Consider the following 21,553-nt stretch of genomic DNA (forward strand, 5'->3'; position numbering starts at 1 on the left):
ATTATATAAAATTACATAGAAATATACAAATTTAAACAGTGTCATTCGAAAGTATGAAAATTTACAAAGCCACGACATTAGTTCATTGTAGGAGAAACTTATTAAGTTAATATTGAAAATTTTTACTTAGTAATTGTTTAACAACTCTTGGCGTCTTGCAGGTTGTCAGAAAAAAAGGTCAATTAAGTTAGCAAATTTATTGCTAGTAACTTCCATGCGGACTAAAGGGTTTAAACTTTTACGACTGATATAGAAGGTGTCTGGGCAACGCAAATTTTTACGAGTTGAGAACTTGAGGGCCATTAAAAGAACAGAGAGAGGAATTTTGTTATTTAACAATTTAAGGAGAAAAGTAAAATCATTCATACGAATATAATCGTCAATTGTTAGAATATCAAGAATTGTTAACAATAAGGTATACTAAGATTGGGGTAAAAATAATCTGTGGCAAAAACTAATAAATTTACGTTGCACGCCTTCAATTTTATTTTTAAGATATTGGCTACAATTAGCCCATGCAACCCATCCGAAAATTAAGCGCGAGCGGACGAGGCTCAAATATAATAGCCGAAAATGACGCAGAGAGCGTAATTTACGACATATCTTTAGAGAAACGGCTAAGGTACGGCGGCATTAATTAACTGTTCTATGTACATGGTTAGAAAAAAGTAGCTTGGCGTCAAACAACGTACCAAGATCTTTAGTTTCGGTTGCAGAACGAATCAAATTAGAGTCTATTGTATGAGATTTTTGAATAGTACGACTAACTCTCCTGGTAAAAGTCACATGGACAGTTTTAGCGGGGTTAACCGGAATATTTTGCCGGCACCAATTAAAGACAGTGTTTATGTCATCTTGCAATAAGGAGCAATCAAGTACATTTTCAATGATCATACTAAGTTTATTATCGTCAGCAAATTGTAAGAGATTGGCGTGACGTATAAGCAAATGGAGGTCGTAAATGTATATATTGAAGAGCAAAGGCCCTAATGATGAACCCTGAGGAACTCCACAACTTAAATGGTACTCGATTGATGTTAGCTTCCCATTACATTTGAGCACATAAACTCTATCCTTTAAATATTGGCAAATCCAATTAAGGAGCAAGCCGTTTACGCCCAAGGCGCTAAGCTTGTCCCTCAAGAAGCTATGTGACACCCGATCAAAAGCCTTTGCAAGGTCCAAATAGATAACGTCAACTTGCCCACGGCTTTCCACCACCGGTGCAACGTAATGCATAAATGCAGCATGATTGGTATCAACTGATTTTCCCGGTGTGAAACCATGCTGACAATCGTTAGGGAACAGATTAAACCACTGTTGTAAATGTCGATGCATAACCATATCAAATATTTTAGCAAATACACAGAGAAGTGAAATGGGTCTGTAGTTACCCGGATTGCAGGATGCACCTGATTTAAAAACCGGAGCAACAACGGCTTTTTTCAAATAGGGGGGAAGGTACTGGTCTTAAGTGACAATTTAATATGTGGTCTTACAACGGAAGTAGGACGGCCTCGCAGCCCTTAAAGATAAAAGCTGGGATACCATCCGCTCCCGTCGAGAATTTGTTCGGAAGCTTGGTAATGGCATTATGGATATCCTGCCGTGTAATAACCAGAGTGTGGAAAGGCGAAGTAGCAATACTTGAACAATCAAAGTGATACGGCTCACTTGGTTGAGTATTATCTACAGAGACACGGGAAAAGTGCTCTGAGAACTTCTATGCTAGACGTTCAGGGTCAGAAACCATGGCGGTACCAAGTTTGAGAGTTATGGTTCTGGAATCTTCTCGAATGTTACCATTGACAAGGCTCCAGAACTTTTTTGGGTGCAAAACCGCGTCATTGCAAACTCCTGCAATATGAGCATTCCTGTCGCGAGATAGCAATTGCTTTACAAGCGCACGGAGGCCGTTAAACTCGATGGCATCAGCTAAGGTGTTTGTACGCTTTTTCTTTCGATAGAAGTACCGTTTACGTTTTATAGCGTTGCGCAGAGCCTGAGAAAACCAAAAAGGAAATCCAGGAGAACCGCGGCGCGTCTTACGAGGGATAGCTAACTCCATAGCCACCTGAACTCGATCAGTGAGCAAAGCAACACAATAATTAACGTCCTGCGAGTCGAGCAACGCAGCCCAGTCAACATCCCTTAAAGTAGAGTATAGTAGTTCGTAGTCTCTTTGAGCATAAATATAGCTGGGGTCAGGTGGTGGAGGTAGCGTGAAAGTTGTGTCGGGGAGGGTTATAAATAGTGGGGGATGATAGGAATCAATAGAAACCAACGGGTCATCAAGCCCGCCAATTTCTATAAAATTTATATTGGTGAGACATAGATCTAGTAAATTGCCGGTTGTAGTAGGTTGAATAACTTGATTAAGATTAAGATTATAACAAAGTTCAAAAATAGGTTTGACCTTGGATCGAGTAGGTGAATTGCAGCCAAGAGTGCTGCAATTCAGCCAGTCGATCCTGGGCAGATTAAAATCACCAAGAAGAACAATGTCAGCGGTAGGACCATCCAAGCCCTGCAATAATCGATCCGTGTATAGCGTGTAGTCAACATCAGAGAGGGTTGGTCGAAAGTAAGCAGTTTTTAATATTAATGACCCAGAGGACGATGTCCGAATTTCAATAATAACATTCTCCGAGGTGCTCTCAAGATCATGACGCCTACAGCAATTAATTGATCGACGCACGGCAATCAACGCGCCACCACCACGGACATTGTTAAAATGAGGATCTAAGCGATCCGCGCGAAAGACATTGTAATAATTAGGAAAATAGTCATTTGTAAAGTGAGAGTCGTTTAACCAGTTTTCGGTTAAACATATAATGTCATAATCTGTCGAAGTAACGTTTGTAAAAAATTCCACAGATTTCGTTCGCAAACCACGAACATTGTGGTAGGCTATGCTTAGTTCTTTCATGTTGATGGGGTCGCGTTAGCACAGGTGAGCTCACTACTATGTTTGTTGGTGTCACGTGGGAAGCCATTGAATTCGGTAATAATGCAATTAACAGGCCAGTTGGACGGATCAGATAGGGTAGTAAACTGGGTAGCATCATCACAGGACACGTAGAACGATGAGGGGTCAGCAGTAGGATTCTTGGGTTTTCGTCGAATGCAGATTGGCGAAGTGATGCCTAAGTCGTCAATCAGTATCTCACTGAGGTCCTTGGATAAAAGTGTTTCCTCCAATCGACTAACGAATATAGCCTTGCGGAAAGAATTTCTGGGACTAGATGGTCGAGAAACGGCTTTCAGTTTGGAATTAACCGAAGACTTCAATTGAGCAGGTTTAGCAACCTTCCGTGAAAGAGGAGGTTTAGCGAGAGGCACACCATTCAGACCGAGCCGAGGAAAATGAGGATTAGCGTGCGCCAACGCTGGTAAGTGAGTGAGTAACGTGCTGGAGTACATCGAGGAATCACGAGACGCAGACTGACCGTTGGTCACAATAGAGGGAGTGGCAGCATCAGACTGGCGACCATTTTGCAATTTTTCGGTGAGCTCTAGGTTTTCATTCTCCAATACATCCACGCGTTCTGCAAGATCAAAGGTCAGAGTTCGGAGCGATGTTATTTCCGACTGAAGAGATTTAACCAGCTTCTCAGTGGACTGAGCTTGTTGTAGTATGCAATCTAAAATAGAATTCCGATTGCGAGTAAGGCTATCAGGTGCGAGAAGTTCTTGCAAAGCATCATGAATATCAGCCATGGGCACAGAATCAGTGTGGCTGGCTGTTGAAGGTGATTTAGCATCAACACCAACAGAGCTTCGTACTCTATGAGAGGGACTGCGAGATGGTCTAGAAGATTTTGATGTACCCTTACAAACTTGGCAGGTAAATGATTGATCAGCGGAACATTTCCTGTGTACTCTCCTTCTACAGCCACCAGTGCACCAGAGGACTTGCTGCTGACCAAAGAAATTGGCATCACAACAGCAACACTGATCCTTAGAACCCGCCATTGTGATAGCCAAAAAACCACCAGCGCAAAATAGGACTGAGTTAGTCAAGTCTCAAACACAGTTATCGGAATAAGCACCGACATGAGTCCTGCAGAGCAAACGGAAAGAGTTTTTCCAAAACGTATGGCAAACCACTGCCAGTAGATAAGTACAAAAGACAACGAAAACGCGAAAAATAGTACAATTAACTGGAAATTAAGTTAAATTACCGTTAACGGACGAATCATAAACGCTGAATGAAAAATGTATGTATCTAATGTGATATCAAATAATAAATAGGCCCATGGTCACTCTCATAAACTGTTTAAACCTGGCGCTCTTACCACTTTTTGCCAGGCTTATTTTGCTAGTGCTGTCATTGATGTTTACCCTCGGAGCTAATTTCTATTACGAATAAGTCGATCTTTAGACGTAAATTCTAACTTTACTTTAACTCTATTTTACCAACACATTTCTTTTTTATATGCAGAACGGTTTAGCTCTTTTTTGTTTTTAGCCACATCGTAGTATACGATGAGGCTCTTAGTTTGATCTGCTTTGTTGTCATTCTCGTCGTAGTAGTAGTAGTAGTAGTGCCACAGTCCTGCCTTTGGCAGTATCGTTCGTCATTTTTGAACGTCGAGAGAAAATATTTTTCTTTTTAGTTAACGTTACAGTTCACAGGTGGAGTTTTAAACTTGATACAGGGAAGAGATTATATTTCTTAAATTTTCTTCCTCCACGGAGAATCGAATTGCGGACCTATCGCTCGCCAGCCCAGTACTAAGCAGCCTCGCCTAAATCCGCTTGCTATGAAACGCTCGGGAATAGAGGACTAGTCTCGGAGAGTTTGTCAGAGACAGGGTCCCATTCCTCTCTATCTCTTCAACTAGGAGTCATGATCTTATTTGAGGCCAGGAGATATAACTTCGCGGTAGGAGAAGCAAAAAGTATATTATACTGTATAGAGTCCTCCAAAATAATTGCTAAATTAATAGATTAGGCATCCCGAATGAACAAAGGGGGGCTTTTTTCTATAACGAAGCTACCTTTAAATTTTTTCAAGCAATTGATTCCATTGTTGAAACTTTCTATTCCATTAACTCAAATCCTTTGTCAGAAAATATTGATAGAAAATCTTTAGCCAAAACTACCATCATTAATAACACAACTATAAATGTAATGTGGGAAAAACTACTTGGCACACTCCAAATTGATAACAAAAAAATTACTACTCAATAAGCTAGTCGAGTCATTTTTAGCCTTAACGGGAAAGGTACTGTCTATTTATCATAGAAATCAACACCAAATATCAAAGAAAATAATTCTGACTTCAAAATCAAGCTTGAGAAAAGAACTCAAGAATAATACCTAAACTAAAATGAGAGTTTGAAAAGACACTTAAAGTACCAGATTGTTTTTTTTAAACCGTGATAACAATGTTCCTTTTTAAGTTCCTTTTTTTGTTCGTCACTTCAAGCTCTAGTGATAATGTATGCGGAAAATGATAATAATTTTGTTATATGCATATGGTGATAAGGTTTATTAAAGCTAAAAGTTTGGACAAAAATGTGTTTTTATTTTATTCTGTATTATGGTTAACTGTAGGAGCAAAAACATTCCCAACCCGCCGTAACTTATCAACATTTTGCTTGTACAATTGAACATTTAGAGCAGTGTTTGTAACGCAAGCTGCTCTGTGTTTCCCAAATTCTTTTTCTAAGTTATCTTGATTCAAGCGATTTGTCAAAACAAATTTTGCTCCTTTGTTTAACAGAAACTTGACAATCTCCGCAACCGATCTTGCTGTAATTTTTAAGCCCTCCATGGTCTCCCTACTTAACAGCATAGAATTTCTTTGATCTCCAGCGAATGTACTTGGAAGATTTTTAACTTCATTTTCCCAAGAATTTAGATATTCAACAAAATTTTCTTGAAGCCACTATAATAGAAATTTAGTACCGATTAGTAATATCAAGAAACTAGCCAGATCATATGAAAAATATTCACTAAATTTTAATCTTGGATTTTCTTCCAATGCATGCAATAGAGATTTCTTGAATATGTTGGTCCATCTCCACTGTTTGACATGCAGTTTCGGGTTGTTTTCATAAGATGGGGTGGATCTCATATGAAGAAAATCTCTCTTTCTTCATCCAGAGCGAAATCATTTCTGCATCTATATTCTATGCCAGCAGAGGCTTTGAAGACTTTCCTGTTGCAACTTGCTCCGTCACCAGTCACAGCAAGTACTCCAATTCCAATAAATTCTAACATGGAAATTGCTTCCCAAATTATGGAATGTAACAAATCACTAGTTAAATTGTCACAAGAAAAGTGCGCAAGGGGTGATGTAATATTGCTCGTTATGCCTTGAACCATAAGCTGTAGGATATGTGTTGCAATCGGTGCTTTTGAGGAACAAGTTAAAATTCTACTTTCTTCAACAACAGAGTTTGCATAATCATTCAATTGCACAAACCCGACTAGTTCACCAGTGCTCTTTTTGTATACAACGTCCTCTTTAATTTTTATTTCTGTGAGAATACTGTTATCTGCTTGAAGTTTGGAGAAGGGCGCAGTAGATCCTTCACTTTCAAATTGTTTAACTACTGAAGTTTGGGAGAGTTTGGTAAAAGGCATATCCAATGATTCAGACGCAGAGGTTTCGAATGTGATCAAAGTTTGTGCTTGTTCAACTGGAGAATGTTCTCGTAATTCAGATTTAATATTTTTTACAATAATGTTTAATTTTGGAGTTGAAGCTATTAGTACTTCTGAATTCAAAGAGAATGAAGATCCATCCAGAAAGGAAGTAGCCGTTTAAGTCTTTAATAGTAGGAGTTTCCAATAATAACGAAGTTGAGCTTGAAAGCGTTTGGCACCCCATTTCGTTTTCATATTGCTACATTTTAATTTCGAAAGAATAATTAGCCAATAAAGTAAGCATGAAACAAGGAAATAAAGTTTAATAAACCCTTACATGACTATTATTAGGTTTCAAGTAAGACAAGCGCAGTTCCGTGGCATCCATCATTATTTCACTTGCATTAGGCATTGTTGATTTATAATGAAGTTGCTCATAATATTCATATTGCTTTTTGAAAATATAATTGCAAATTTATGAATGGATTAATCAGGACCCTTGGCCAATATCGGTACCAAAAATCTTGCGTACAACATAGTATGCCAACCGATTAACCTGGCCTACCTTGAACTCTTCACTGGTCCTGTGGTCAAGTATGTCAGAAAACTCTTGTTGGGCCCTGGCCACCATAGAAATGCAGTGAACAGACAAAAGTATTTGTTCCGATATTCTTCACACCAAAATCGTCAAGTCTACCGCATTTCGCAACCCAATCCGTGCATTTCGCTAATTCTTTTTTGATTTTGGAAAGGGCACAAAGCGTAGGTTTTTACAACTTAACTTCCTAGAGTCGCTTTTACAATTTCCGAACGCGCAAATCTTTATTTTTCCCATTTTAATGATTATGACGAGCCGAAGCGGCCATTTTACTTGTTTACATTGTACCATCTTTCTCCAAAACCTTGTCGTCTGCTAGCTTTTTTTTATTTATTAATTTATTATTTTGGGACACTTTAGCACGAAAAAGTTAACACGGGATCCGCCATTTAGATTCTGGTCCATTATATAGACGGTTCCTGCCCTATTGTTTATCTTCAGTTCGCTAGCACCCGCCTTGCACGGTTTTCAGTTATTAAGAACCCCTAGTTTTACGTCAGATGGATTCAAAATTTGGGGGAAAAATATTAAGAGACCCTCTATAGTTTATCTTCGCAAGAACCGTCCTTGCAAGGTTTTCAGTTAGTAAGAACAAAGAGGGTATAAGAGGGGGAGCGGAACTTAGGTTTTTTAGTTTAGAAAATTTGCTCCATTGCTTCCTATTTGAAAATTTTCTTGTAAGCGTCTGCTCTTTGGTCTGCTAAAGCAAAGGGCCAAGCCGTCATAAATCTGAAGTGAAATTGTGAAAATGTCTTGTTTGAGTAATGATGTAGCTGGTAAGATTTTAAACTATACAGAATGCAAAAATTAAATTTCAGCATTATTATTCACAAAAACTGAGAAATATTTCTTTTTCTCAATAGATTTTCTTAGAATGCTTACATGTGAAACATTGACGTTGCTTGAAAAGCGACTAGTTGAAATTAAAGTTGTAAATGATTTGGATTTAATTATAAAAACATTTAAGGAAATTAGAACTTGGTCTTGTGAGAAAGAGATATCAGAACAACTAAACAATATCATTTTCAAGAAGAAATTGTTTGACTGCGTATCAGAAAGTGCATACATTGGAGAAATTTTGAAAATTTCTTTTGAGGAAAGAAAGAAAGACTGACTGACTCGCTACTTCAAGTTATACGATCAAAGAGCTGAAACTTTAACCAACTACCCCAATCTTTCCAGAGAACATTTATACAAATGCTATTTCGTGATCTCTTTTCCGGCATTCTTGTTTATGCAAAAATTGGTATTCCGGAGCTGAAGATAAGAATTGAAAATAAAAAATCAAATGATGCAGCAATGACAATGGAAGGATCGGAAGTGAAAACCAAATGGCCAAAAAATATTTATTCTCGTGAAGTGAATGATGATGTCTTGCGATATGTTGCTGGATTTCTTGGCAGAGCGTCCAAGTGAAATCATGGTTAATGTTGAAAGAACTGGAGACCCACTAGGGATGCCACCAAATGAATCAGAACGTTGGATTCATTTATTAAATAGAGAAGGACTTATAAAAGTCACAGAAGATTTTTTAACCTCGTAATTCGTTTAAAAGTAATATCTGATAGGTTTTACACTTATTACGAGTCAGTTGAAAATATCACAAATATAAACTTAAAAGTAAAAACCGCTGAAGCGTTGTTAAAAGAGGAAAAAGTATTATCAGAGTGGAGAAAAATAATTACGGTGGATGGGCACCTTAATTGGTTGAAACAAATAGTAGAAACGTTTCTAAACAGTCGTGGGAAAGTTCTAGTTAAAGATATATTAGAGCAATATCAGCTTGACACGAAGGAGTCGTTAAAGGCTAAAAAGTCTTTAAGGAAAGATATTAAAGAAAGAAGTTATGCTGCAAGAACTAAAATTAAAGAAAATAGACACGATGCTGCTACAGTAAATGTTAAAGACTCCCAAATGGAAGGAAAAAAAATAAAGAAAATGCATTACCAAAGGGAAAAGGAAAAAGAAACACTCAGTTAACAAATGAGGCTGCCAAAGGACTTTGTTATGATGCCTAGTCAGATTTGCTTAGTCAGATATTATGTGATACCAAAGTTCCTAATTCAAATGTTATGCAAACAAAATGTGATAATACACAAGATTACAGTTTTTTAGAAGATGATCCTGATATGGATTTATTTATGCAATACATGTAATTTCAACTAATTTGACAAAATATCTGAGCGCAATTTTATTTATATTGTTTTAATAATTAAAAAAAAATTTACACACAAATATTAAATATATACTTGTTAAGTTTTCTTATTATCCTCTTTAGTCAGTTTTGTGTTACCTCCAATTGCTTCTAAAACTAAACCTTTTAGCGTTTCTAATTTATCAATGTTAGACTGGTATAACCAAACTGATGGGTTGTTATTTCTACCACCAGCCGATCTCATACGGCCAAAGTACTGTTCAAGTGGATCTTGGTTTAGATGTTGCGTTAAGACATGAGGGACACCCTTATTAAGGAGAAATTTCACAATATTTACAGTTGAGAGTGCTAAAAATATAACGACATCAGACTTTTTCCTGTCATAATTTTTCCGTTAGCGCTTTACATGTCTTTTTTAGGCCTTCGATGGTTTGTTTACTTAAAAGCATCTTTGCCCTTTATTTAAATAAGGTATCTATGAATCTCACCAAAAAATCGTGCTTTGGGTTCATTTCACCTTAATTTTACTTTAATTTAAAGGTTTATTTCGATTAAGTTTAGTTAAAAGGTTTATCTCGAATAAAATTAGTTAAAAAGTTTTATCTCGATTAAGTTTAGTTAAAAGGTTTATCTCGATTAAGTTTAGTTAAAAGGTTTATCTCGATTAAGTTTAGTTAAAAGGTTTATCTCGATTAAGTTTAGTTAAAAGGTTTATCTCGATTAAGTTTAGTTAAAAGGTTTATCTCGATTAAGTTTAGTTAAAAGGTTTATCTCGATTAAGTTTAGTTAAAAGGTTTATCGAGATTAAGTTTAGTTAAAAGGTTTATCGAGATTAAGTTTAGTTAAAAGGTTTATCGAGATTAAGTTTAATTGAAAGGTTTACCGAGATGAACCTTTAGTTTAAAGGTTTATCTGGATTAAGTTTAGTTTAAAAGTTTATCTCGATCAGTTTAAATTAAAGGTTTATCTCGATTTATATTAAAATGAAAGGTTATCTCGATTTAGTTTAATTTAAAGGTTTATCTCGATTAAGTTTAATTTAAAGGTTTATCTCGATTAAGTTTAATTTAAAGGTTCAATTTCAATGTTAATTTATTTCAAATTCGTGCTTACAATAGTTACGTTTCGTAAGGGCCTAAGTCATCTACCGACTTTTTGGTTTATCTTGATTAAGTTTAATTTAAAGGTTTATCTTGATTAGGCTATAAAATTAACATACTTAGACTTAATTGTTTCTGATTAGACTAGCCGATCGCACACCCTGAATACTTAATTGTTAAATTAAGAGTATTCCGAAAAGTAACTTCGCTCTAGTTTTTCGGTTAGAGGTGGTTAAATATCACAAAAAACCCCATGTTAATCTCCATAGGAAAATTGGAAAAAGCATGTGAATTTTGCTTTAACGTTACAAAAGATTATCAAGTCATATCTACAAGGGCCTACCGGCCCTGTAGAATACATGGTAAAACAGAGTTTATCAAGAGATCAAGATTACTTTTATGCCCAATCACGATGGTCGAAACATGTATCTACCTGGGCTCGAACCTTGAGACCTTTCGCGTGTGAAGCGGACGTGATAGCCACTACACCATAGATACGTGATAACACTGAGTTTTCCAAAAGATCTAGCTTATTTTTATGCCCAATCACGTTGCTGAAAACATGTATCTACCAGGGCTCGAACCTGGGACCTTCCTCGTGTGAAGCAGACGTGATCACCACTGCACCATAGATACGTTGTGATACTGAATTTTTCAAGAGATCTAGCTTATTTTTATGCCCAATCACGATGGTCAAAAACTGTATCTATCAGGGCTCGAACCTGGGACCTTCCGCGTGTGAAGCGGACGTGATAACCACTACACCATAGATACCTAGTACTACTGAGTTTTCCAAAGGATAGCTTATTTTTATGCCCAATCACTATGGTAAAACATGTATCTATCAGGGCTAAAACCTGAGACCTTCCGCTTGTTAGGCGGACGTGATAACCGCTTCACCATAGATACGTAGTAATACTAAGTTTTCAAGAGACCTAGCTTATTTTAATGCCCAATCACGATGGTCAAAACACGTATGTACCAGGACTCGAACCTGGGACCTTCCGCGTGTGAAGCGGACGTGATAACCACTACACCATAGATACCTAGTACTACTGAGTTACCTTCGATTACTATCACACCATGTTCAAAACATCTTGGGTGAGAAGCAGCCCGCAACTGCAAGAGTCGCTCCAAATGAGGTTGGTAATGAAGGTTATGATAAAATTATGAGGGTGTTTTGACGAATATTCTATCGCGGCATGGCATCCTTATTCAAAACGAAAGTTTTCAAATATCTGGAGTTTGAGCTCGATTACTCGATTGAATATTGCAAGTGGAAGAAACCATTGAAAAGCGTGCCTGATTTGGACTTAAGTAGCGTCTTTGTTCCTTTCTACTTACTCCTTATGATGTTGTCAGGAACAGTAGCCGTCATCACAACAGAAATAATATTCTACTAGGCCTAATTAACTTCAAAGGTGCAAATCTAATTCGTCACGAAACGAAACAGAATTTTTCGAAGATGCACAAACTTCCTCTGTTATGAAAATGGCTGCACGTTACGTCACTTCAAATATTCTCTTTCAACTTGTAGTGGTAACTAAGCACTTCTGATTTGAATACGTTTTTCATTGGAGTGTGAACGCAAGTAGCTTTCTAATCGAGACTTATCTCGCATTGAATAAAGTTACGCTCTTCACGTCGAACGCCCTCATCAAAGACTCAAGTTAATTACAAACGATAACTTGCTTTCAAAAAACGAAGATCGTTAAAAATATAAGAAGGATTCACAGGAGTGAAGTTTACTTCAGGCATTTATTACAAAGTAATGTATGAAATTTTACTTCAATTAAACTTAATGAAATACATTTATTCCAACCACAGTTCTAATCCTACTTAAAACTATTAATCGTTAAATTCATGGGAATTCCCGAGATATAGAACTTAACCTTAGCTTCAAAACAATTAACTAACAAATATTTAGATGTAGACCACCTTTGTTTTATGTGTCATAAACTGAACCAATGTTGATATATATGTGGGGCTAAATTTTGTCTCTTGCTTCAAATTAATCGCTTACACCATAACCGCTAAACTTCAACCTACGGTTGTAATCGTATTGTGGGTGAAATAAAAAGTTTATTTACGGCGAGATTTTTTCCAGTTGCTAATAATGTTTTCATTAAACATTATGGTCCATTAGTATTTTGAAATCATTTGCATTTTTGAAAAGGTTGGTGATATCGAGTTTTCTTCTCAAAATTTTGCTAGAAACACTTAAAGGAAGGGAGAAAAGGAAATTAAAGTATTAATTATATAAGAATGATTTGCACCTCCGACCAATCACGTAACGCAGGGTTTTACGCGATTGGTCGAAGCGGCAAATTATGAATTATCCATGAAATCTCAACCTAATTTGAATTTTAAAATCATTCGGAAGCGGTATTTCCTGGATATTTAACTGCGTAGATTGATCTTATAATTAATAGAAGAATCGATATAAAAATCACTTTATCATCCTTTTCACCCTCCCTTTAGAGCAGTACTTAATTAAACCAAGAACTTCTTATTTTTCCACGATCTGTATGTCGAGAACAACTGCCTCATACATCTTTTATCTAAAATGACTCTACTCATCGTCAATCACAATTAAAAACGGTACAATATATTTTGTGAAAAAATGTATCAGCTTTGGTAGAAGTTTGTTCTGCCAAAATTGCTTGTCATATATGATACGTTCTCTGAAAAGGCCAACTTCTGGACCTTCTATGTAAACCACAAAATCAGCCCAAGAAAAATTTTTAACAGCCATTTCTCCTTGAACCAGACTGTAATAATGAGAATTTATATCTAACTTAACTTCTCCATCTATTGATTTTAGAAAAAAAACTTGGGAAGGCTTCCATGATGTTTAAAACGGGCATCTTTGTTGTGTCTGTTCCCTTCACAGCGCTTGGGCATTTAATTTCTAGAATACCTTTCGTAACTTCAGAATCATCACTAATTATTCCGTCACCACTTGCACCAATGAAAGAATATTCTTCCATCAGGGAGAGGCCACTAGCTGCGACAAGGACTTTGAATGTTTTTTCATAGCATTTCCTAGCTGGTTCTTCTAAGTTTCTGCCTCTTAAAATGGCTTGAGGCAATCTCGAATATCTAGAATTACTATTAGATAACAATTTAATATCATAATTATTTTATTAGTAACATTTTCAAATGACATAAACAAATCGCTCTATAAATAAATAACCTGTCCAATTTAGAAGGATTCAAAATGTTGTCAACAAGAGATGTTGGAAACCTTTTTTCTTGGCACGCTAAAATAGCACCAAATATGGAACTAGTCAATCTTCCCCGTCTCAAATCTTTCCACAATTGATTTGATGACTGACTAGCTCTGGCCTTCTCAATGAAATCTATCACTTCCCTTGAAACAGTTTGTTTCTTCACAAACTCTTGTTTATCCATTTCGTCAATTTCTCTGTAGACCAGACCTATAAAACATTTTTTAATTATAACATTTAAATATTTATGCTTGAAAATTACTTACGAGTATTGTACACATGTGCTGATACTTCATTTGGAACAGTGAAACAAGATAATACCTCTGTGTCATATACGTCACCAAATTCCCAGAAATGTGTTCCACCTGTCTTTGTATAAATTGTTGCAACTGCCATCATAGCTAACTTTGGACGTTCTCGGTCTTCCGGCTTTCGGTCATCCCGGTGTCGAGCGTCAAACTCGTCATAACTAATCTTTTGTTCAACACTGGGAAGTTTTTCACTTTCATTTAAGGTATTTTGAGTTGCCAGTCGGGGCTTATTAAAAGAAATTTCAGATAAAGGTTTGGCTTCATATTTCAGGGTTGGGTTTTTCCCGTCCAAAACTAGGTTTTTCCCAGGACAGTGGGAAAAAGTGGGAAAAACTAGTTTTTCCCACCTTTTGACCGGTTAAAACCGGTCAAAACCATTTATGGCGGGAAAATCTTTCAAAACTACCTTAAAACACAGACATGAGGCATCACAGACCTGTCCTATTACTATTAACTATATTGAGAGTTCATTTAAAATTAAAATTAATTTATTGACACTTAATTTTAATAATAATAATAAAAATATTGCCTATGGGGCGCGCGCCGCGCATCCTGCTCTGCTAGGCTGGTACTCATCCAAAGGGAGGCAGTCTGGGAAATAAGGATATTTTTTACCTTTTTGGAAGTGGAGGTTAGTTAAACTTTATTTTATTGGTTATGCAAACTAGTCCTTGGGACCAGTGAACCCCTAGTCCCCGAAATAATTAACTGGTCTCCGGACTGGTCCCAGCCTTTGTTCTCCTATAGATTTGCAATTAATAAACTGTTCCTGAGGACCAGTAACCCCCACTTCTTGAATTAAAAAACTAGTCCAAGCAATTAATAAACTGGTTTTGGACCAGAGGAAGTGTGCTATTTCCCAGACTGATGGGAGGGCACCATCCATAGTAGAGCTAGAGAGGAGAGAGCCCTGGTAGAGATAAATATTCTAGAAATGGAAGTAGAACTAGAAGTCTAAAACGCGCCTCTCTCTTAATTTTTCCAACTTTAGTTTTATCCACACTAAACTAAGAAATCAGTTAGGTGTTGAAAAAGCTGCCAAGTTGGTTTTTGTTGTAGAATGTTAAAGGAAAGCATGAATCCCGATTGATGATTTGGATAAAAAAAAATTAAAAAATGCATCTTGTATACCCTTCATTATTCTTGTTTTATTTAAAAACTAAAAAAAACTGGGAAAAACTGGGGAAAATAGGTTTTTCCCAGGACGGTTTAAAACCGGACCTGGGGAAAACTTGCCAACCCTGTCATATTTTCTCGTTTTCGGCGCAACCCAGGCACATGGTTTCGATGTGCAAGCTACTTCGAAGTCTGCATCATCCATACTTCTATATTTCTCAAGGTAAAGAAGTAATGCGCCATTATGACTACATCCCCCAGATTTTCTAAAGCTCAAATGAAGAATTATGTGAGAGTTGCTTCATTTAGTTATTATTTAAAGGAAAACGTACCCCACTGCGCATTCGTAGCCACCACCGCAAATATTGCCATCTAAAGCGTCTAAAACCACTACAACCCTATAACTATCGGCACGTTGAGATGGGTAGCATCTAGATTTGACATATATAAACTGGCCATTTACTAAGACTGATTCTATCCCAGTAATAATGTCATCCGCCACAAAATGGGCAACAGCACGGTTAAATCCTTTAAATCTCTTATTGCTACAATTATCTAGCTCCGATTTTCTTTAATCTAAATAATTAAAAACGTCCACTGATGAAGTACTTGGTATTTCTGAGGGATGAAGGTTTTTCGTCCTTTGGATAGTAACCAGATCCGGGTTGTGGGGCATTTTCACCACACTTTTCTGTAAAAACAGTGAAACTTCCTAAGTTTGTGAAGGATCCCAGCCTCTCTCTTTCGTTACTTTTGATACTGTTTACATGGAAAAAATTTGTTTACTCCGCAATTCAGTACTAATTCTCTTGGGATGGATTTTTTCTTGCGTGGACCGTGAAGAGAATTCATAAAAAAATAACTTTCTGTTTAACTATGTTTAAAAATGTACTAGTCGAATAAGAGCTAAAAAATAATTGTCTTTATTTCCTATTTTATACTCTTTTAAATATTAATTTTAGTTGCTATAAAAAGACGATACGAGTTTACTTTTGACCGCTAGATTTAAGTTCTAATTAGTGAGCCTTGCGTTTCTAAACACTGTACCACGCGAAACTTATCGTGCAAAATAAGGTATTGTTTTTCGATCACGTTACTAATTGTGCGAGTACAAGTATTTCTTCAATTAAATACTATCCCATACCTTTAGATAAATACAGTAGATTTCGAAGAAGTATAGTCGGGATTAATTTCAGACCGATTGGTGTTGAAGTTACAAACGATTTGCAACCGCACAGTTCAAAACTAAATTTGCGGTTTGCACATATTGGTGAAGTATTTACCCCAGAATCAAAGTTAACAATCCCAGTTGCAACCTATTGCCAAGGCTTAGTCTATTTTCGTTAGTCACGCTTCTATTTAACGTTTGATATTTTAATACTAACTCCATATAGTCTCTTTTCCTCCACTTAGATTTGGCTACAATTCATAAGTTAAGGCACAAAGTATTTAATTTTTTAATATAGGACCAGAGAGGGGTCCAGGTGGGCCCGGGCCACTCTGCAGTTCGTTTGGCCTTCCCTGTGAAATTCATGGGGGAAAATATTGAATAGATTGCCCTAATTATACTTTTGGTAGACTAATTTCTTCAATAAAATGTTAAATTTGATGTGACTGATGTGACGTCTTGGAAATGGAATTTATAAAAGTTATTGATATTCTAGTATAGAAGCTTAGAATATTCTTTCCAAAATATCATTTTCACTTGGAGAATGAGCTATTACCTGGAGAGAGGAGGGCACAAAATATCTGCCTTTTGTCCTCCAGGCAGCTTTTCTTCCTTGTGTGAATGGTACGAATCCTCCATGTGTGAAAAGAAGATGTATCAGGCTGAGAAATAAGCAATTTTTATTTTAAATTCCACAAATTTCCCTGACCATTTGGAATAATTTAAATATATCAAAACCAATCAAAATTCATTCGAATCTATTTTGCACGAGTCGTTATTGTTATAAAAATAAGCCAACTATTTCGTTTAAATTTAAATCTACCTAAATAACTCATACATAGCCGGAGCGAGCGAGATTTGAAAAAATTTGCGTTATGTGACAATTGTGGCGCGAGACATGGAGCGTGCCACGAAAATTTTGTGAACAAAAAGGCACGGCGTTACGCGATTGGTCGGAGTTCCTTATTTAAAACTATTCTTAAAATACTAGCCTAACTTGAATATTAAAATCAATGGGAGGTATTTGCTAAATTTTTCATTATGCAGACTGATCTTATAAGAACCGATAAAAAATCACTTTAATTTCCACTTCCCCCCCCTTTAAGAGAAAACTCGCGTCTTTTGAAGAGCAGAAGCGGTTTGAAAATATTGTTATTTGGGCCATGATATCATAATATTTAGAACTCGTATTAATTACGTCTAGGTCTTCAGCCCGACTCATTGAAGCCTAGTGAAAATCTCATTCATGATGGCATATGCGCTTCACGAGATCCCTTCAAATAGACATATTCGACTATTCCATTTAAGAAACAACCTCAGAGGAGATGGCTTCTATAAGTTCTATGCTAGGAAAGTTGGCTACGCGATTGAGCTTCGCTAAACGGAGCCTGGGGTTGCCTATAGCCTCCCGCGGATAGAGCAAATGTCAGGCCATTGAAAGATTTTATTTTAGAGGTAGGAATAGGACAGAGTCATCTAGGCGCGCATCAAAGTCCCGGACCCCCTTCCTCGGGACGGTGGGATATGAAAGAAGAGGCCGCTCATAACGACAGAGGAAAAAAGGAATTACGTATTTTTCACCGTCCCAGTCAGTAGCGTCATAAAAACCTAGTTTAAGTGAGCCAGTCTGAAATTTTAAACTTTTAATTACGTGTTGGAGGGAGGGCTCTATACTGGGCTATGAGTCGGACTGAATTAAAAGCTAATCGTTCTCTATTCCTACTTCTAAAATTAAATGTATCTCTGGTGAGGCTTAATAATAAAGCCGACCGCAACAAAAGCATAAGCAAAGGCGTATTTCACAACTGACGTTCAAACTTCAAAGCTACCGATGGAAAAGCCTAAAAACTAAATGGAAAAAATGAAAGCCGGTAACAATTATCACAACTAAAAATAACAGCTAACAGCTAAACCGAGCCCGAACGGTAAAAACTTGAAGTTGGTCTCTGCGCTGCTGGTCTGCTTTTCCTTTTGTTTATTTTCTATGGAAAAACACTATTTTTGGGCATCGAGGGGTAGTGAAAAAAAAAACATCAATGCAGTTACTTACTCGATCATTTATATAAATATATTACTTCGGGCGTGATAAATGCAGTTAGGGAGTAATGGGGATATTAGGGAATTTTGTGTTTTAAGACTTTTATTATGAGGGAAAGAAAACATGCCTTTTTTGAAGAATTTTTCGAAAACTTTTATTATCTTTATTAATAATTAGTTAAAAGCTGACAAATATTAATAAAATTTGGAGGAAAATTTTCAAATTACAAGACTTCCTTCGAGTTTTAAATTAAAGATAGTTCGTTTGCTTTATTAAACTATTTATTACAAACAAGACTGTCACTTTCAGTTTCAATTGTTGCTTAATATTTTACTTAACCTCCCCTAGCCCTTAAACACTTCTTTTATTTAATGAGAGACATAAACTCTAAATAGGGTTCAAGTCGGGCGAAAGAGCGGCCCCGTGAAAAGCGTCACTTCCTTCGTTCGCCCGAAATCTTGCAACGAGTCGGGACGCATGGGCTGGCCAATTGTCCTTCAGAGCCTGAAACCATACACTAAAACTATTTTTTATGTTAGATAAGAATAATTGTTAGCTTATTAATTATATTAATACCGGTCACGATTAGAGCTGGTTAATCTTACGCAGAAAAGAATACCAGCGAACCGGGCGGATCTCTTGAATATTACAATTCTTTACCTCCTAATTTCATTAGACTTTATGTCTGTCTTTAAGAATAAGACTAAGAATGTTTTTAAAGGGAGGGTGAAGTGAAAAAAATGTGTTTTTATCGATTCTTCTACTAATTATGAGACTATTCTGCATAGCGAAACATCCAGGAAATATCTCAGAATGATTTTAAAATTCAAATTCGGTTTAGGTTTTATGGATAATTTAAAATAATAACTTTCGACCGATCGCGTAAAGCCCTGCTTTCCTGTTGACAAAATTCTCGTGGCACGCTCCATGCCCAATGGAATTTATCACGAGATTTAATAAAAGTTTCTCACGATGTGACAATCGTGGTGCGTGATATAGAGCGGGCAACGGAAATTTTGTTAACAGGAAGGCAGGGCGTTAAGCGATTGGTCAGACTTGCTTATTTCAAATTATCTATAAAATCTGAGAATAATTTGATTTTTAAAATCATTCGGAGACTTTATTTCCTGGAAGTTTCAACTATGCAAAATGGACTTTCAATTAGAAGAAGAATCGATAAAAAAATCACTTTATTTTCCTCTTCATCCTCCCTTTAAAGGCTAGGGGAGGTCCAATAAAAAATCAAGCAACATTTAAAACTGAAAGTGACTGCCTTGTTTGTAAAAGAATAGTTCAATAAAGCACACGAACATTCTTCAATTTGAAACTCGAAGGAAATCTTGTTATTTGAAATTTTTCGTCCAAATAATTTTATAGATATTTTTAAACTTATAAAGATATTAAAAGTTATTCGAAATATCTTTAAACAGGCTTGTTTTCTTTCCTTCACAATAAAAGTCTTAAAACACAAAATGGCCTAATATCCCAATACCTCCCAAAGCTAGTAATCTTGCTATAGAAACTAAACGAAAGGAGTAGCAGACCAGCAGCGCAGAGACTAACTTTAAGTTTTTACCGTTCGGGCTCGTTTTAGCTGTTGGCTGTTATTTTCAGTTGTGATCATTGTTACCGGCTTTCTTTTTTTTTTTCATTTAATTTTTTGGCTTTTCAATCGGTAGCTTTGAACGTCAGTTTTGAAATACCCCTTTTCCCATGCTTTGGTTGCGGTAGGCTTTATTATTAAGCCTCACCAGAGATATATTTAATTTTAGAAGTAGGAATAGAGAACGGTTAGTGTTTAATTCAGTCCGACTCATAGCCCAGTATAGAGCCCCTCCCTCCAACACGGAATTAAAAGTTTAAAATTTCAGATTGGCTCACTTAAACTAGGTTTTTATGACGTTACTGACTGGGACTGCGAAAAATACGTAATTCCTTTTTACCTCTGTCGCTATGACCCGCCTCTTCTTTCATATCCCACCGTCCCGACGAAGGGGGTCCGGGACTTTGACGCGCGCCTGGATTACTCTGTTCCCTATTCCTACCTCTAAAATAAAATCTTTCAATGGCCTGACATTTGCTCTATACGCGGGAGGCTATAGGCAACCCCAGGCTCCGTTTAGCGAAGCTCAATCGCGTAGAGAACCTTCCTAGCATTGAAGCCATCTCCTCTGAAGTTGTTTCTTAATGGAATAGTCGAATATGTCTATTTGAAGGGATCTCGTGAAGCGCATATGCCATCATGAATGAGATTTTCACTAGGCTGCAATGAGTCGGGCTGAAGACCTAGACGAAATTAATATGAGTTCTAAATATTATGATATCATGGCCCAAATAACAATATTTTCAAATCGCTTCTCCTCTTCAAAAGACGCCAGTTTTCTCTTAAAGGGAGGGGGAAGTGGAAATTAAAGTGATTTTTTATCGGTTCTTATAAGACCAGTCTGCATAATGAAAAATTTAGCAAATACCTCCCATTGATTTTAATATTCAAATTAGGCTAAGATTTTAAGAATAATTTTAAATAAGGACCTCCGACCAATCGCGTAACGCCGTGCCTTTTTGTTAACAAAATTCTCGTGGCACGCTCCATGTCTCGCGCCACAATTGTCACATCACGCAAATTTTTTCAAATCTCGCGATAAATTGATTCAACACGGAACGTGCCACGAGAACATTGTTTATAAAAGGATTTACGCGATAGGTCGGAGATCCTTATTTAAAATTATCCATGAAATTTCAAACTAATTGACGTATAAAAATCGTTCGGTGTTATTTCCTGGATAATTCACTATGCAGATTGGTCTTATAGAAGAATCAATAAAAAATTACTTTATTTTCCACTTCACCATCCCTTTAATGAACGTCTGATTTGTTTCAAAGTATTGCGCCACAAGACCAATCATATATATACGCATAAGGTGCCATAACATCTAACAAGCATTATTACGACAAAGATTCGATACTCGATTAAGAATTATCGCCATTTAAATCGAAGTTGCCAGATTTTGAATAAAGGCTGATTACTCGTGACCTATTCATCCGAATTGAATTTGGTGAAAACTTTTCAAATATGAATCGACCCCAAGGAATCCGAAAATCGCATTTATATCCTCGAGAATCCAATATTTTCAAAGTTGATAATTTTGACATTTCCGGTTTCCGGTATAAGTATGCAAAGGACAACTGTGGAACGGGTAAAATATGAAAGAGGAATGCAAAACTTTTATAACGCAC

At 36.6% G+C, this 21,553-nt stretch overlaps 1 protein-coding gene and 3 non-coding genes across 4 annotated transcripts; all 4 read right to left on the reverse strand.

Moving 5' to 3' along the window:
* Nucleotides 1-1,723: 1,723 nt before the first annotated feature.
* On the reverse strand, nt 1,724-2,929 carry LOC149623883 (uncharacterized). Its single transcript, XM_089852236.1, has one exon. It carries the CDS (start codon nt 2,927-2,929, stop codon nt 1,724-1,726), a length of 1,206 nt encoding a protein of 401 aa, XP_089708362.1.
* Nucleotides 2,930-11,016: 8,087 nt separating this feature from the next.
* TRNAV-CAC (transfer RNA valine (anticodon CAC)) lies at nt 11,017-11,089 on the reverse strand. Its single transcript has one exon. It is a non-coding gene; the product is annotated as a tRNA-Val (tRNA).
* A 65-nt stretch (nt 11,090-11,154) lies between these two features.
* On the reverse strand, nt 11,155-11,227 carry TRNAV-CAC (transfer RNA valine (anticodon CAC)). Its single transcript has one exon. It is a non-coding gene; the product is annotated as a tRNA-Val (tRNA).
* Nucleotides 11,228-11,426: 199 nt separating this feature from the next.
* On the reverse strand, nt 11,427-11,499 carry TRNAV-CAC (transfer RNA valine (anticodon CAC)). Its single transcript has one exon. It is a non-coding gene; the product is annotated as a tRNA-Val (tRNA).
* Nucleotides 11,500-21,553: the final 10,054 nt, after the last annotated feature.

This window comes from Phalangium opilio, unplaced genomic scaffold (genome assembly GCF_054372755.1).
Source record: "Phalangium opilio isolate 3A_F unplaced genomic scaffold, DU_Popi_V2 ptg000106l_1, whole genome shotgun sequence".
Classification (NCBI taxonomy): domain Eukaryota; kingdom Metazoa; phylum Arthropoda; class Arachnida; order Opiliones; family Phalangiidae; genus Phalangium; species Phalangium opilio.

What these genes read in the sequence shown, in the direction of transcription:
- LOC149623883 (XM_089852236.1), bottom strand. Translation starts at nt 2,929, where the DNA reads ATGAAAGAACTAAGCATAGCCTACCACAATGTTCGTGGTTTGCGAACG.